General features: G+C 46.6%; 1 protein-coding gene across 2 annotated transcripts; it reads right to left on the reverse strand.

The window, feature by feature from the left end:
• Positions 1–1,259: 1,259 nt before the first annotated feature.
• Positions 1,260–17,388, reverse strand: LOC122209067 (zinc finger protein 665-like). Of its 2 annotated transcripts, XM_042920683.1 has the most exons (5): positions 17,354–17,388; positions 9,315–9,405; positions 7,632–7,758; positions 4,882–4,992; positions 1,260–3,042 (listed from the first exon to the last, which is right to left on the reverse strand). In XM_042920683.1, the coding sequence occupies exons 2-5, from the start codon at positions 9,327–9,329 to the stop codon at positions 1,631–1,633; spliced, it is 1,665 nt and encodes a 554-aa protein (XP_042776617.1). In that variant the 5' UTR covers positions 9,330–9,405; positions 17,354–17,388; the 3' UTR covers positions 1,260–1,630. The 2 variants fall into 2 exon arrangements, with proteins under 2 accessions (XP_042776617.1, XP_042776618.1); XM_042920684.1 differs by lacking the exon at positions 4,882–4,992.
• Between the last annotated feature and the right edge of the window lie 483 nt (positions 17,389–17,871).

Raw genomic sequence — 17,871 nt, forward strand, 5'->3', positions numbered from 1 at the left:
GATTCTGTGTCTCCCTCTCTCTCTGCCCCTCCCCTGGTCATGCTCTGTCTTTGTCTCAAAAATGAACAAACATTAAAAAAAAAAAAAAAAGAAAAAAGCCCAGAGAAGCTACAAATCTCTAAAGTGAGATTAGTAAATTCTTTTTTTTTTTAAGTTTATTTATTTACTTTTTTAGTAGTTTCTACACCCAAAGTGGGGCTCAAACTCATGCCCTGGAGATCAAGAGTTGCATGCTCTTTAACTGAGCCAGCCAGGCGCCCTGTAAGATTAGTAAATTCTAGATATTCAAGATCGACATTAAAAAAATCTATATTACTTCAATGCAGTAGCAGTTAACACATGGAAACTGAAATTAAAAATACAATTATATGTACAATTGCTCAAAAAGGAAAAAGTACAAACATACGTTAATCTAACAAAAACATTAACAGGATTTTGATGCTAAAATCTATAAAAGTTTACACAAATAGAGACCTACCACAGCCATTTACTGGAAGATACAACATAGAAATGATGTCAAATGATTACAAATTGATAGACAGGTTAATGTAATTTCTATCAAGGTATTTTCTACAATACAAACAAGATTATTCTAAAATTTATAAAGAAAGGCAAAGGAACTAGAACAGCTAGAGCATCTGAAAAAGAATAAAGTGGTCAGAATCATTCATGCAAGATTTCTAATATAGTAAAAAGTAATCAAAACTACATTGTATTCGTGGAGTGAGACACAAATAAATCAATGGAAAAGAACAGAGAACCCAGAAATGGCCCCATACAAGTACTTCCAATTGAGCTCGGACAGAGGTACCAAGGAAACTAAGAGAATTTAAAAAAAAAAACAAAAAAACTCCACAAAAACTTCATACCTGTACTAATATTAGCTCAAAAATGATGTAAAACAATAATACTTTAAACCAGAAAAGATTCCATAGAACATTATCCTCAGGATCCATATACCTTTGCTCTATCTCTGTGTTATCTATCTTCCCATCTGGAGTTTTAACACATTTTGACTTTATTCTGTGGTATGCTTTGAGTATTTGAAAAAAACCAATTTATCCTGTGGTGTGTACTATTTCGGTATCTCACTTTAGAGAACTTGAGATTTCATTATTTTACTCCTCATAGAAACTCTCTGGGGGCACCTGGGTGGCTCAGTCGACTGAGCGTCCGACTTCGGCTCAGGTCACGGTCTTGCGGTCCGTGGGTTCGAGCCCCGCGTCGGGCTCTGTGCTGACAGCTCAGTGCCTGGAGCCTGCTTCGGATTCCGTGTCTCCCTCTCTCTCTGCCCCTCCCCCGCTCACGCTCTGTCATCAAAGACATCGAAGGCAGGATGTTTGACAAAAAGCCCTCTCAGATTCATTACATTAGTAAGGCTGCTCTCCGGTGTGGGCCCTGTGATGTTCTGTAGTTTTGATCCGTGGGTAGAAGCCTTAGCACGCACATTACATTCATGTGGTTTTATCAGAGATGTAGATCCCGATGTCTAGTGAGTTGCGAAGCCTGTGTAAGTCCTCTGCCGCACACGTTACATTTATGTGATTTCTCTCTAGTGTGGGCTCTCTGATGCCGACTCATGCGTGAACTTCAAATCAAATGCGTTGTCACACTCCCTACGTTCGTCAGATTACTCCCCGGTATGAATTCTCTGATGGCTGACAAGGCTTGAATTCTGAGTGAAGACCTTGCCACAATGACTACATTTATAAGGCTTCTCTCCAGTATGGATCATCTGGTGTCTAGTGAGGTTGGAGCGCTGAATGAACGATCTGCCACACTGGTCACACTGGTAAGGTTTCTCTCCAGTATGAATTCTCCGATGACTAGGCAGGCTCGAACTCTGACTGAAGACCTTGCCGCATTCATTACATTTGTAAGGTTTCTCTCTAGTATGGATCACCTGATGGTAAGTAAGGCTCGACAGCATAGTAAAGGCTCTGCCACACTCATGGCACTGGTAAGGCTTCTCTCCAGAATGAGTCCTGCGATGACGCGCGAGGTGTGAATCATAACTGAAGACCTTCCCGCATTCGTCACACTTGTAATGTTTCTCTCCCGTGTGGATTATTTGATGTCTAGTGAGATGTGAGCTCTGATTAAAGGCTTTGCCACACTCGTTACATTTGTAGGGTTTCACACCGGTATGGATTACGTGGTGGTTAGTGAGCTGTGAGCCATAGGTAAAGGCTTTGCCACATTCGTGGCACTTGTACGGCTTCTCTCCCGTGTGAATTCTTCGGTGACTCACCAGGCCTGAGCTCTGACTGAAGACCTTGCCACACTCATTACACTTGTAAGGCTTCTCTCCCGTATGGATCACCTGATGGCTCGTAAGACCTGAACACTCACTGAAGGCCCTGCCACACTCATTGCAGTGGTAAGGTTTCTCTCCGGTGTGAATTCTGTGATGACGTACGAGGTGCGAGTTGCGACTGAAGACCTTCCCACATATGTCACACTTATACGGTTTCTCTCCTGTCTGGATTACCTGGCGTCTAGTGGGGTGTAGACCGGGATTCACTGCTTTGTCACACTCCTCACGTGTGTAAGGTTCTTCCCTGATGCGCGCTTTCTGGTCTTGTGTGAGTAATGAAGAACGCAAGGGATCATTCCCACGTTCATTGGAGATGTTGGTCGGGACTCTTGGAAGAATTGTGTGAAGTAGTGAAACTGAGGCACTATCGCTGACAGACCTCGCCACTTGGTGACATTCATAGATTTTCCCTTCAGTCTGAAGTATCTGCACGCCAGCCAGACGTGACTGAAAGCTTAGTCCAGACCTGTTTTCAATCGGCTCATTTCCTGCGTCTCTTCTACCAGTCAGGTTTTTGTTGAGGGTCACGAGCACACCTTCGTAATTTCTCTCACCGTCCCTCCGCTGACACTCAGAGTCGTGAAGACTTTTCTGGATATCTCTGAAGCCACAATCTTCGGCGCAACGGCTTTCATGTCTTTCCAATATAACTGTCTGCAATACTTCCCCTGTATTACTGTTTTCTTTTGGTGGTAGTTCCTTGATCACACATTTGGGAGAGAGAGCTACGAGATATAAAGAACCATAGGTTTCCAATTAATTACAGAAAAATCTCATATTGAAAAACATATTACACCAAAAGTACTACATATATTGATCAGTTATGAAATGTTGCAACCATGACTTTCAATTTTTAGGAACACAAAAGGTACAGGATTCTTTAATATAAAAGGGTAATTACATCTAATGCAAATTGATTTTAAAGCCTACTTTAAATAGTCAATGTTGGGGCACCTGGGTGGCCTAGTCGGTTAAGTGTCCGACTTCAGCTCAGGTCGTGATCTCGCAGTCCGTGGGTTTGAGCACCGCATCGGGCTCTGCGATGACAGCTCAGAGCCCGGAGCCTGCTTCGGACTCTCTGTCTCCCTCTCTCTTTGCCCCTCTTCCCACTCATGCTCTGTCTCTCTCCCTCTCTCAAAAATGAACAAACACTAAAAAAAAATTAAATAATCAATGGCAAAAAAAAAAAAAAAAAAAAAATCACAGTATGCAAACTTACGTTAGCCCTGAAAAGAGGGGGATTTTCTCATCATGTTCTGCAATGGCACACCATTACCTGCCAATTTTTCACAGAAAATATATGGTTGTTTCATGTTTGAAGAGGTAAAAGTACTGTCCATATTTACTGCATCTTTATTGGGCACTAATTCTAAAGCACAGCATGATATACTCTAATGGTAAATAATCCAGAACAAACTTATCTAACCAGTAATCTAAATTTTTTTTAACATTTATTTATTTTTGAAAGATGAGAGAGACAGAGCACGAGCAGGGAGGGGCAGAGAGAGAAAGAGACACAGAATCCAAAGCAGGCTCCAGGCTCCGAGCTGTCAGCACAGAGCCTGACATAGGGCTCAAACCCACGAACAGTGAGATCATGACCTGAGCCGAAGTCGGATGCTTAACCGACTGAGCCACCGAGGCGCGCTATCTAAATAAATGGCAATTTAGAATTGGAAAACTATAGTAGCACTGGGGAAATGAGGGAGACTTTAATCAATGTTATAAAAATATTTTTCTGAATACCAGTCATGTAACTGTATTCCCTCAGAATGGCCATTTTTAACAAGCAGTATAAGTCGGCTATGCTGCACTGTGCATACCAAAAAACCATCATCTGTAAGTCATAACGACAATTAATAAAACATTCTAGTAACCTAGAGTAAAAGCAGGACTGAAATAATAAGTAACCACAATGATACAAAATTATAGTTTGTGGAATTCTCAACAAATCTCTCGAGAGGAAAAAAAAAAAAAAAAAGCAAGGGCTTCTATTCCAGAACCAGCATACCATATGAAAACTGGAATTTATGTTAAGACCACTCATTTTTGAAGTATCCAGTCAGGGAAATACTGAACATAATTGGGAAAAAGAAGTCAGAAATCACAATTATGATTTTTTTTTTAAGGTATCTCTATGCCCAACAGGGAGTTCAAACTCACAACCCCGAGATCAAGAGTCACATGCTCTACTGACTGCACCAGGCAGGCACCCCATAAATCACAATTATGAGTTTCGGCCTGCACTTATGTAACAGCTCATCAATTCCCTATCTATGTAGTATTCTTTAATTTTTAGTTCACTGGCCACAAAGTATATGTAATAATGAGTTTGTGCGTGAAAATCTTATTAATGAAGGCCAGATCAAACAATGTTTGGACAGAATTGTAGAATAAAAACATACAAAATATAGTGCAGGCTGCATGGCCTGAATGTTTGTGTCCACCCCAATATGATGGGGTTGGAGGTGGGGTCTTTGGCAGGTAACCAGGTCATGAGGGTGCAGGGTCGCGAAAGGGATTAGGGCCGTTACAAGAAGAGATATGAGAGCTTGCTGCCTTACTCTTTCCATCATGCACAGACACGGCGAGAAGGCAGTGATCTAAACCAGAAGAAGCCTCATCAGGAACTGAACTGACTAGCACCAAGATCTTGGACTTGCCAGACTCCAGAACTGTGAGAGATAAATTTCTATTAGTTAAGCCATCTGGTTTTGGTACTTGCTACGGCAGGCTGAGCCAAGGCACAGACAAAAGACCATCTGATCAAAATCATGACAGAAGGTTGCCGTATCTTACAAAAGTCAAGGAATTTCTGAGACTTTTCTATAAAACACGGAATAGCTTTACAAATCAAAACCACAATGAGATACCACCCTACACCTGTCAGAATGGCTAATATTAACAACTCAGGCAACAACAGATGTTGGCGAGGATGCAATATTTACTGCATCTTTACTGGGCACTAATTCTAAAGCACAACATGATATACTCTAATGGTAAATAATCCAGAACAAACTTATCTAATGAGTAATCTAAATTTTTTTTAACATTTATTTATTTTTGAGAGATGAGAGAGACACAGCACGAGCAGGGAGGGGCAGAGAGAGAAAGAGACACAGAATCCAAAGCAGGCTCCAGGCTGCTGGAGCATTTTGCATTGTTGGTGGCAATGCAAGCTGGTGCAGCCACTCCAGAAAACAGTATGGTGGTTCCTCGTAAAATTAAAAATAGAACTACCCTACGACCCAGCAATTGCACTACTAGGCATTTATCCACAGGATACAGATGTGCTGTTTCGAAGGGACACATGCACCACCATGTTTATAGCAGCACTATCAACAATAGCCAAAGCATGGAAAGAGCCCAAATGTCCATCGATGGATGAATGGATAAAGATGTGGTGTACGTATGTATGTATACACACACACACACACACACACACTGAAGTATTACTCGGCAATCAAAAAGAATGAAATCTTGCCATTTGCAACTACGTGGATGGAACTGGAGGGTATTATGCTAAGTGAAATTAGTCAGTCAGAGAAAGACAAAAATCATATGACTTCACTCACAGGAAGACTTTAAGAGACAAAACATATCAACCTAAGGGAAGGGAAACAAAAATAATATAAAAACAGGGAGGGGGACAAAACAGAAGAGACTCATAAATATGGAGAACAAACTTGAGGGTTATGGGAGGGGCTGTGGGAGAGGGGATAGGATAAATGGGTAAGGGGCATTAAGGAATGTACTCCTGAAATCATTGTTTCACTATATGCTAACTAATTTGGATGTAAATTTTAAAAAATTAAAAATAAAATTAAAAAAAAATAAAACACGGAATATCTTAAGCCTTCTAATAGCGCTGACATGGTAAAAGCCTTGAAGTACATCACCACCACTTTTTAAATAGGGACAGTAGGCACATGGGGTTTGTGTTTCTAACCCTTATTCATAGAGAAAGTAAGTATGAGAAAGAGGGTTTGACCTAGGCCTGCGGGTTCAGACAAAGTGTGCTCATGCATAAACACCTGCAAATCACAGTCAAGATCGGGAGCTTCGACATAAATACGTTGAGGGAGACACCAGAGCTGTGTTGTGCTAACAGTGTTACCTAGCCACCCTGAGTACCCTGTCACCCCCGCAATAAGGATTTCTGTAGTGTCCTGAAACAGCGATACAGTGGATAAGCAGGGATCTTTCTTAACGTGGTAAGTAGTGTGGCTGGTGAGGGGGGCCTGCGGGAATCAGGGTGTTCAAGTTCTACACAATTCATAAGCTAGTAAGGAACAGTGTGGTCCATCCAGATGGAGGTACCGTGTGAGGGAAGGTCAGAAAGAAGGAAGGTCAGGAGCGGAGGGCAGGAGGTAATGAGCACATGAGAGAAGTGATGGTATTTGCCAATCTATGGAGGGGTAAATGTGCCAGGGCAGTCAGAATTCCAACCTTGGGAAAAAAGAAGGGACTGACGTGGCAAACACCATCATGCTGTCCCACGATGGAATTATAGGAATTAACTATAGGAATTACAGTGTGGGTGTGTGGCCAAAATGTAAGACAGGTAATAGGGAGGGAGTGTGGAGACCAGGCAAGAAGCCATGCTTAGAAAACAGAGTAGGATGGGTGGCTGCTGAGGGGGAGGCATAGGGGACATGGGGTAAGTTGGTAAAAGGGGACAAAATTTCAGCCACGTGCTGAACAAGGTCCGCAGAGCTAACGTACAACATGGTGACTACAGTTGGTAATATCGTATCATTGAAATTTGCTAAGAGAATAGAACTTAAGTGTCCTCACCAAAAAATTTTTTAAAAAGTAAATATGTGACGTAACGTGTGTTAATTAACTTGATTATGGAAATCCTTTCACAATGTATATGTATGTCAAATCACTACAGTGTACCCTTTCAATATATTACAATTTTCTTTGCCAGTTATACCTCAGTAGAGCTAAAAAACAAAAAATTCATCCTCTGACTGCCTCCTCTGAATACTTACAGAACAGTTTACACGAGGATCTCGCTCTCTTGTAAGAACCAGTGAATCAACAGCACAGGGGGAGAAAAAAAAAAGGAATTGGGTATTTTAAGCTTTTCATAAGGTTTTATGCATACTTAAGTTCTGGCAGCATGCCTGATTAAGTGTGCAAATCATCTGACAAAAGTGTAAGTGTCAAGTCCAGATACCACGTTATGAGGCTTTTCGTATCTGAGGCAACAGGACTTCAATCTCAGTCAAGTAAGACAGGGGCTCCAAGGAGGAGAATGCAGACACCCAAGGGCAGATCTCCACTTCTGGAGGGAAGTTTTCCTCACCCAGGGAGACCAGGTTCCTGTAGTTCTCCAGCATCACGTCCCTGTACAAGGCCCTCTGAGTGGGGTCCAGGCACTCCCACTCCTCCTGAGAGAACTCTATGGCCACATCCCTGAAGGTCAACCATCCCTGAAACGAGAACACATTTCACCAAGGAGCTACGGGGAGAGTTATCCGCACACAAAACAGGAAGACGAGAAACATGTAAGGATCAATTCAGATGAAGTAGGTTTTCTTACAGATCTATGTAAGGTATTTCTGAGCAAGTTATGTGTCCCCAATTTTGGCTTATTACACGTTCCCATAAGAGGTTAGGATGGCCTCTAAATCAATATGGCTTTTTTCATTTTTGTGGACAATATAAGAAATATAAAAACAGAAAATCAGGGGTGCCCGTTGGGAGCATGTGACTCTTGATCTTGGGGTTGTGAGTTTGAGCCTCACGTTGGGTGCAGAGATTACTAAAAAAAAATAATAATAATATTATTAATAATAATAAACTTAAAAAAAAAATAGGGCGCCTGGGTGGCTCAGTTGGTTAAACACCCGGCTTCAGCTCAGGTCATGATCTTGTAGTTCATGAGTTCGAACCCCACGTCGGGCTATGTGCTGACAGCTCAGAGCCTGGAGCCTCCTTTGGATTCTGTGTCTCCCTCTCTGTTCCTCCCCCATTTGTGCCCGCTCTCTCTCTCTCTCTCTCTCTCAAAAATAAATAAAGATTAAAAAATTTTTTTAAAAAATAGAAAATCAATATAAGGTTATCTAGAAGTGTTATCCATCATGTTGTGATATCTATCAATGTCACAATGAGTGATATTCAATATCTAGATGAGCAAAGGCATGAGTGTTATCTTCAGAGAAGACAATACCCATGATGGCTTTAGAGGAAGGCCACGGTGAGTAAAGGCTCTTGAAGACTTCCCACGTGCTAGTCATCATGCTAAATGCTTTCCACGCACTAACTCCCATTGACATCGACATCACTCATCATAGACAGATCTGTTCCCATCTTACCGAGGAGACAACTGTGTCACACACATTCCCCGAAGCCTGCCCAAGGTCAAATGCTCTAAGAAATGGCAGAAAAAGCTCCAGAACCCAGACATTTAGGCTTTGGAACTGAACCTAAACAACGAAACATATATACCAGATAGCATGAAAAGAATGTTGAGAGAGGGATTCCTGAAACAATTAGAGACAAGTTTAAGGCTAACAGCATGGTCATTGTATCTGTGCATGCACACGCACACGCACATAAATATCACTCTTGTGCTATTTAACTCATTAATGTGATAGTGTAGAAAACATGTAAAGCCATGCAAATACTTAAGATTTAACTTCAAAAATTAATAAACTTATTTATGAAGTAATGATAATGTCTGTAAATACTACAGGCTTGTGCATCCCTGCACGCACACACACACACACACACACACACACACACACACACACATTCAAATTTACTGAAGTAAGAGGAGTTGACTCTCCACGACACAAAGGGCCCTCCTCATAGGCTCCGGTCCCTGGGTCATGATGAGCTGGAATCTAAGTGCAGAGGAGAGGGACGGGGGTGGGAAGGCCTGGGGGAGTGTGGACAAACACTTCAGACTCAGACAAGGTTAGCAAGTCCAAGAAGGGCCTTGCAGGAATGAGAGACAGGAAATCGACCCAGGATATGACTTCACCTGATAGACGGCCATTCCCGACTCCTTTCCTTTGCTCTTCCTCCCTTTCCAGGATTCTTCCTCAGGCAGGATCAGGCTTGGGGATTCAATCCTAAGTGTCAAGAAAACGCAGCTTAACGCTTAGAGTCAGTCTGGGTCCTTCCCGTCCTGCATCCTCACACGGGAAGGCCTCTCCGTGTGAAAACACAGGGGGTGCCCCGGGACAGTGGACTCCTCCAGAGGCCAGCAAGTGACCTTCCCACCCTTCTTCTTCAGAACCGGCTCCCGCCCTGGTGAAGCCCCCGCACACCGCATCAGTGGGGACCTGGGCGGGACCTGACCCTCCCCTGCAGGTCACAGGCCTGCCCCGATCACACCCCACGCAGAGCCGGGCCCCCTCACCTCTCCCTGGGTCAGGGGCGGATGTCAGCCTCAGACAGGGAGCACCACAGCCTTGGTGCTCAGCGCTGGAGACACATCAGAAACCCCCCAGGCACTTTAACTAGGACTGAGATCAGGCCCTGTCTCCCCTTGGCCATTTGAAGGGACTCTCTGGGAGGGGGTCTGAGAGGCTCCACTGAGAAGGTGGCATCAGAACGAGGACCCAGAGGAGGGAGCTTGTTTGCCACCCCCCTCTGAGGGGCCACACAGTACCAGGCAGAGGGACAGGCCCCGGGAGGCCCTCAGGCAGGAGCAAGCCTGGCCCCAGGAGAGGGGAAGAGGCCTGCGTGGCAGCAGTGGGGTGAGGAGACCAGCAGGGGAGGAGGACAGACAGGCACCTGGGGAGGCAGATCCGGAAGGGCGTGTCTTCCAACATTTGCCCCCCATGTCTTGAAAGAAACGATATGTTCCTCCTCTCATTTGAAGCAAACATCAGATTTTTTTCATCATACACATTCAAATATTTACAAATAATGTAGTATTTCATATTTAGAATTATGCCAAGCTGTTCACTAAGCCCCAGGAAGTAGAGGGTTGCCCTTAACCAAAATGTGGAGGGTGCAGGGGGAGGGTGACTGGGGGAGGTCGAGTCAGTTCTGGACAAGTTAAGATGGATGTGCCCCAGACGTCCTAGCAGAGATGTCGAGGCAGCTGGACACGGGACGGAGTCCAGGGCAGAAGTCTGGTGGAAGTGGAAACCAGGAGACATGCAGGTGGTGCTGAGAACCGGAGATGAAGTGATAAGGAAAGGCAGGGGTGTAGCCAGAGAGAAGAGGTTCAAGGACTCAGCTGCGGGGTGCCCCGCACTCGGAGACCAGGGAGTTCAGCAGACACCAGCAGGGAAGCTAAGAGGTGACCAGTGATCGGGGAAACCAACAGGTAAATAGGGTAGTAAAGCTTAGCGAGATGTCCTCAAACTAAGAAAAAAAAGTGTGTCGAGGAAGAGGGAGTGGTCACATGTGCCACCTGCCCCTGACAGGAAAAGCAAAATAAAGACAGGACATTCAATCCTGGACTGAGAAATGGGGTCGCTGTGGCTCTGAAAGACAAAGTCTCAGAGGCACGGTAGCTGTTGAAAGCTTGACCAGATGGGGTTCACGAGACGAGTGGAGACCAGATTTGAAGACAGTGGAAGCAGGCTTTTAGGGTCTTGTGTCCTGAAAGGGAGCACGGGGTGGGATGCGCATTAAGGAGGCCACTTGTTGTGCTGAGCACTGGGTGTCGTATGTAGGTGATGAATCACTGCATTCTGCTCCTGAAACTAATATTACGCTGTATGTTAAAAACTAGAATTTAAATAAAAACTTGAAACATGAAAAAAAAAATGAAAGGGAGTAAGGAAGAGAAGGGCTTACCAGAGGGGAAATTAGTTAATAGAGAACGTTTTGTTATTTAAAACAATTTTTTTAAGTCTATTTGAAGGGAGGGAGGGAGGGAGAACGAGCGAGAGAGAGCACCTGAGCAGGGAGGGGCTGGGAGAGAGGAAGAGAAAGAGAAGCCCAAGAAGGTTCTGTACGCTCAGTGCAGACCCCAATGTGGGGCTCGAACTCACAAGTCATGAGATCACGACCTAAGCCGAAGTTGGACGCTTAACCGACTGAGCCACCCAGACGCCCTGAGAATGTTTGGGTTTAAAGATTCAACGAAGACAGTGAATAAGCGGCTTTGGGGGGGAGGCGTGCACGTGCGTGTGGAAGACGGGCGAAACCACCATCTGCGTGTGCTGACTGAAATTATTTCCTGCCGCGTACAAACTCGAGATGGAGTGGAGGAAGGATCCCATCCGGTCCCGAGGCAGTGGGTGGGGCTGGCGACCCGGGAACAGTCTCTGGCTCAGCAACACACAAAACGACGGTGGTGCAACCTCTCGCATGGCCTTCATTTGGGGGCACTGAAATGCGCAGGGGTATTGTTTGCCCTCGGAACAGTCTTCATCGTGAGGGACAGAGCAGCTGACCAGGTGCAGGGGAGGCACAGAAAGCCAAATCCAGTGCGCCTGGCTGGCTCAGTCAGTAGAACGTGCGACTCCTGATCTTGGTTGGGGTCGTGAGTTCGAGCCTCACATTGGGTGTCGAGATTAAAGAAAAAAAGAGTCAAGAGTCCTTCACTCAGACCACTCTCCTACCTGTCAACAGATGTCTACAAGGATGCATGAGCCCCCAATATCTTCTTAAACATTCAAAACTCTCACTTAGATCTTCCAAAATGCATCTGAATCCTTCTTGACTTGCAACACAGAATAATCCAGAAGGTTCTCTGAGACCTTCCCTCCAAATCCTCCGTGTCAGACGATGATTCTTGCACAGACTCCACACAGGTTACTGTGTGGAACAGATTCCCAGACTCCCCCCAACCCGTAGGACCGAGGCACCATCCAGCTGCGGCCAGAGCTCCCTGTGGCTCGAACAACATCACAGGGGAATGTGCCTCTGCCTAATCCCTCTCCTTTTCGTGTCTCCTCAAGTGTCATCAAGTTTCCCAATTAAACCCCAGCTGGCAAATCTCAGCCTCAGCATCTGGGTCCGGGGGAACCTGGGCCATGACAACGGCTCCGCAAACGGACCCATGCAGCCCCACAACCACCCACAAACCACTTCCCGGTGTTCCCGCAGGAACCGAGACACCCCTTCCCAACAGGTCCACACACCCCTCACCCCACAGCCATGCCCGGGACACGCGCACACACCGTTCCCTGGGCCATCTGGGGGCCCACGCTTGCTTCCGCTTCCCTCCCGCACACCCCTCTCACCTCACTTCCATTTTCCCCATCTTCCCACCTCTCCTCGACATGCGGCTGAGCGAACTGGGCCAAGAGGCACGGGCACCACACCAGTAACGGACACGAGTGCAGAGTGAAGGACACCGGGTCTTCAGTATGGACACCAACGAGGTGGCCCCGCCAGGGAACACTTGTGAGCAAGTGGGGACAACAGGGAGTCCAGCTGAAAAACAGTCAAAGGTTGGCCAGATCCAGTGCGGTGGGACGTGAGAGACAGAGAGGCCCCAGATCTCTTCCCAGAGGCCACCAGGTCTCCCCTCCCCACTCACAGCAAGTTGCAAGAACCTCTAGTTCTTTGTGGTGCCTATTTTATGTCCCCTGAGGCTCCTGACCTCGTCCTCACCCTCCTGAAGGGAAACTGAGACTCTTGACTCTGAGCAGATAACTGCTGGAAGCCAAGCCCCCGCCCAGGATGCAGCCGGTCCCTGGTGACATGCACAGCCCGGGCCACCTGAGAGCTGGTGAAGGGCAGTGACGCAGCAGGTGAACACGTGGGGACCCCTGGTCTGTAGGGCCTTCCAGGCCCCGGTACGTCCTTCTGCTCTTGAGTAAATAAGCAGCCACAGGAGATTTCGATCCATTAACTGAAATTCCCAGAACAAATACTGGCATGAGCATCACCACCTGCCCGGCCTCCTTGGTCTTCCCCGAGGACTACTCAGCTCTACCACAGGCCCGGCAGCTCAACCCAAGCCCAAAGTGAGGTGCAGCCGCCAGCCTGGGAAGGAGGGACTTCGTGCTCCCTCCAGCTGAGACAAAACAGGAAAGACTCAATGGAGACGATTCAACCTGCATAACACGACAGATGGCTGGGGAAGGGCACTTGAAGTGTCGGGCTGGAGAGCCTGGAGAGACATCTCTGAGCCTAAACCTGAAGGAGGAGGAAGGGCCAGAGCTGACATGGTTTAGGGACATCAGGTCAGAGCAGGGACGAGGACCTGTGACAGAAAAGGCTGGTGTTTGGGAACAGAGAAAAGGTGATCGTGACTGGGGCACAGCGAACTGTGAGGAGAGGGTAAGGTCCCAGGACGAGGCTGGAGACACTGGCAGGGCCTGACGATTCGGGCTGTGCAGCCACAGTGAGTCTGTATTCTGTCCTGGTGACGATGGAGCCAGCAGAGGGTTCAATGCCAGGGAGGGACATACTCTGCCGAGAGAGTCACGCCTGCTGCAGAGAGAGGGGTGACTGTGACTCAGAGTCTGTGTCTCTGCCTCCATCCTAGTGTTCTGTGTTTCATTTTTGGAGGACTGGGACCCATTTACAATTCTACTGACATCTGGGCACTCTGTCCAAGAACTGCCACACGAGATATGCATTGTATTCTGCCAATGAAGTCAGGGCTCAGTGTTGCTCAAATCCAGTGTCTGTCTAGTCCGTCATCTCCATGTTGAGCTGGGCTCACTGAGGCCCACAAGGGAGTCATTTCACCAAGTTATCCTGAGAAGGTCTGCGTTGAGTAAGCAAAACTGGGTATAACTGAATTCTGATAGGGTGGCCTGAATGGCCCAGTGGGCAGAGTTTGCCCACATCACTCTTCTCTCTTAAAAATTCCAGGACCATCTTTCACATGTCCGGGCTAAGGAAACTTCCATTTCTTTTCTTTTCCTTTATTTTTTTCTTTTTAAATAATCTCTAAGCCCAGTGTTAGGCTTGAACTCATGACCCTGAGATCAAGAGTCGCACGCTAGGGGCACTTGTGTGGTTCAGTTGGTTAAGTGTCTGACTTCAACTCAGGTCATGATCTCAACGTTCGTAAGTTCGAGCCCTGTGTCGGGGCTCTGTGCTGACAGCTCAGAGCCTGGAGCCTGCTTATGTGTCTCCCTCTCTCTCTGCCCCTCGCCTGCTCGTGCTGTCTCTTTTGGTCTCTCAAAAATGAATAAAAACATTTAAAGAAAAATTAAGAAGAGTCACACGCTCTACCAAATGAGCCAGCCAGGCGCCCTTAGGAAACTTTTATCTCAAGGTATAATCGCTGTGTGCTCAGGCACTAAACTCCCCTTATCCAGAACATCACACTAAAACATTTACAAAATTCAGAATTTTGAACACATAATGAATTGCTGCTGTAAACACTGCAAGGCGACCACCTATAGAAACAAGACACGAATTTCCTCATCAGGAACAGATGGGCTCTGTTAGGTGACATTTCCAAGTAAATCAGCCCATTCTTCAATATTTGCAAAAAGCAGGCAAGAGGAACTTGAGGGGAATATCTATTCGGTAGCTCATGGCCCACTGTTTCAAAAGATCACATAAAAGGTAAGAAAACTGAATATTAAAGTGACAGCTTAAACCAGGTTTCGACTTACATAAGAGATTACTGACATGTTTACGAAGTACACACTGGAACAGTCTAAAATTATACTAGATACTAAAGGAAGTTCTCAATATACATGACAAAGAGAGAGCTTACAGACCTGTCTGAACCAAACACAATAAACTTAAAAAAGAAAAGTTAAAAAAACATTTTTTTTTTAAACAATGAAGTATGAGACCAAAATTTTTAAAAATGGCAAGGTCATGCTTAGAAAAGAATGCCAGAAACTGTTTGTAGGATGCTTTCAAAGCTCACTTCAGAAGTTAATTATTTATAGGAAAGTATAAAGATGTATTTCAAGCTTCAAAAAGGAAAATGATGTAAATATAAGCGAATCAGGAAGAAAAAAGTAAAATCCATTACAAAGAAGCAACAGTTTTCAGTTTTCATGTTCCATAAAAAGGCAGCGTGTCATGAGGGCCATTTCTTGCCCCACTTCTATCCTCGGAGCCCAGACAAAGGGAAGAGGGTGACCCATGACTGAGTGAAGTCTCTGCCTTCCTGGCTGAACAGGGATTGCAAATGGAAGGTATATTCTGAAGCAAATAATTATAAGATGCACAGGCTTTTTAGAAAGGAGTTTTGCAATCCTCACACTTATCTGCATAATCTATTCTAATTTTAAGTGTATTATATTATAAAGCCATATGTAACGTAACATACTTCATCATCCATATCCAACCAATTCACCATTCATCTGGATTACTTTGCTCACTACTGTCTTTCCTTCTCTCAATATTTATCTCTCCCCCAACCCCTTTTCTTTTTTTTTTTTGGTTTGCTTTTCCATTTTCCCCTTGGGTTTCTGCGCATTCTGTTCCCCTCTCCTGTCCTGCCGTTTCTCTCCTCTGGGTTTCTTCTTGCACACTTGTTCTGACCCATTCTGTAACCTGTTCCCCTTCTTGTTGCTTTCTCCCCAACCTTTCTGATTGTCCCCAATGTTCATGCATTTCTCTTTCCTCCCCAGCTCCCATCTGCTCTCCCAGTTAAGTGTGCTCTTTCCCTGCTACTCTCCCTCTGTCCCCACTCTCTGGCACCCCCAGCTTGCTGGGCTCCCTCCCGGCTGTTTCTCCCTCCGTTCCTCTGGTCTCCTCCCATTGGCCCCTTCTTTCCTCTCAGCACCACATCGCGCAGGCTGCCAGGACTCCAACTCTTTCAACCTCTCCCTAGGCTCCAAGTGAAGTGCCTTCCCCTTTGTTACCCACGCTCCTGTTGCCCCTCTCTACATTTTGCTCCCCATCATCCCTCTGGAGATTTTCTTTTTACTCTAAATTTCTCAACCTTCTTTTCTCCCACTGCTGCAACTTTGCCATCTGCTTCTGGTTCTCCCTCATTCATTTTTCTGTAATTCTCTCGGTAGGTCATGTGAAAATAAATAAGGAAACCTCATTTAAAGTGGAGGAGGGAAACCCTGAAGTGGGAGCTCTCTGGCAAGTACCACTCCGTGTAGCCTGCTTAACCAGCAGGAAGAACGAACAGAAGAATTACTTTAACAAGGGAGGTCCTTTTTCACATGGGAATTTCATCTCCTGCTTGTAAGAAAATAAAGGAAGATCCCTTCCTGCCCCACCAACAGACGCAATGACCACCACCTGCAGCCACTGAAAAACCGCCACAACCTTCAACTCTTGTTCTTCTCCAATGAACTTCCGTTTAAAACTCCCCCCGGGGGCGCCTGGGTGGCTCAGTCAATTAAGCCTCCGACTCCTTGATTTCAGCTCAGGTCATGATCTCGCAGTTCCTAAGTGTGAGCCCTTCATCAGGCTCTGTGCTGACAACAGGGAGCCCGCTTGGGATTCTCGGTCTCCCTCTCTGCTCGTCCCCCGCTCGTGCTCTCGCGCACGCGCTCTCTCTTTAAAAAAATAAATAAAAAACAAAAAACCCTCCCCAATTTCCTCCTAAAAATTAGAGCTGACCTTCCCTTTCTCTCCCAACTTGCCAATAATTCACCACTCCATGCATGTCCCGAACTGCAATTCCTCTGCTTCTTCCAGAATAAAATCATTTTGCTGGTAAAATAACTGACTTTTGTTTTTAAGATGGGCAGTCCCTCTCCTCCGGATTCCTCTCACCCAGGAGTGGGGTGTAACTGGATGCCCACCTCCCACAAAAGCACATTATCCAGCGCCGGGTGCACGGTCCGTCTCAAGACAGGCCCTTTCTAGTCCTCCCCAGCACAAGGTGAGGCCTGGGGAACTAAGAGGAGCCGGCTGAGAGAGACGCGAGGTGAGAGGAAGTGAGCGTGCCTCCGGAGAGGGCTGAGCTCTCCAGAATCTCAGGGCGCAGGTAAGGACCAGCCTCTCCCGAGGGGGCGGCCCGGCGCTGCCCTCTAGGGGCAGAGAGCAGCGAACATCCACCTCGCGAATTCCAAACAAAAAGGGAAGCCCCCGGCCTCCCACGGAGACGTCTGAATTTACTTGGACTGGAGGAGGTGGTGCGGAGATTTTAGCGGCCCCCAGACCCCGGGGACAGAGGAAGGGAGACTGCGAGGCGCAAGTTTAAACAAGAAAGACGAAACTCACACTCCACAGACTGGCCACCGCTCCACGAAACCCGCTTCCGGGTCTGCAGGCAACCGCGCGCGCGCAAAGGGAAGAGGCGGGGCCTGTGCAGGGCGCAGAGCGAAGCCCGGCTAGCGTAAGGTCGGCGGGAGCGGGAGGCGGGGTCTCAGGGGCTGGCGGTAACCATAGAGATGAGGCGCGCGGAGAGGACAGGCGTGGGCGGGGCCGACTCCAGCGCCGGATCTGGGATTCCCTCCCGGGTTTTCGGGGCTTGGGAGTGCTGGAGTCAGCCTGGTCTTTATCCTGGGAAGCGGCACTTTCTATTTCAAGTTAATGTTTCAAACAATTTTAAGGTAAAAGCTTAGAGTTTTGTGGGCGCCACTTATGTTGGAAAGTCAGATGTTTTCCTCTTCACAGCTGAAAACGATTCAAGTCAAAAGCCACGAGTCCCGCCAGAGAGGATGAAGCAACTCAGTGATCTTGGGAGCTGGGACCTCGGTGCGGGGTGGATGTGGGCGGTGGCTGGATCCTGGAACACT

Source organism: Panthera leo, chromosome E2 (genome assembly GCF_018350215.1).
Source record: "Panthera leo isolate Ple1 chromosome E2, P.leo_Ple1_pat1.1, whole genome shotgun sequence".
Lineage (NCBI taxonomy): Eukaryota > Metazoa > Chordata > Mammalia > Carnivora > Felidae > Panthera > Panthera leo.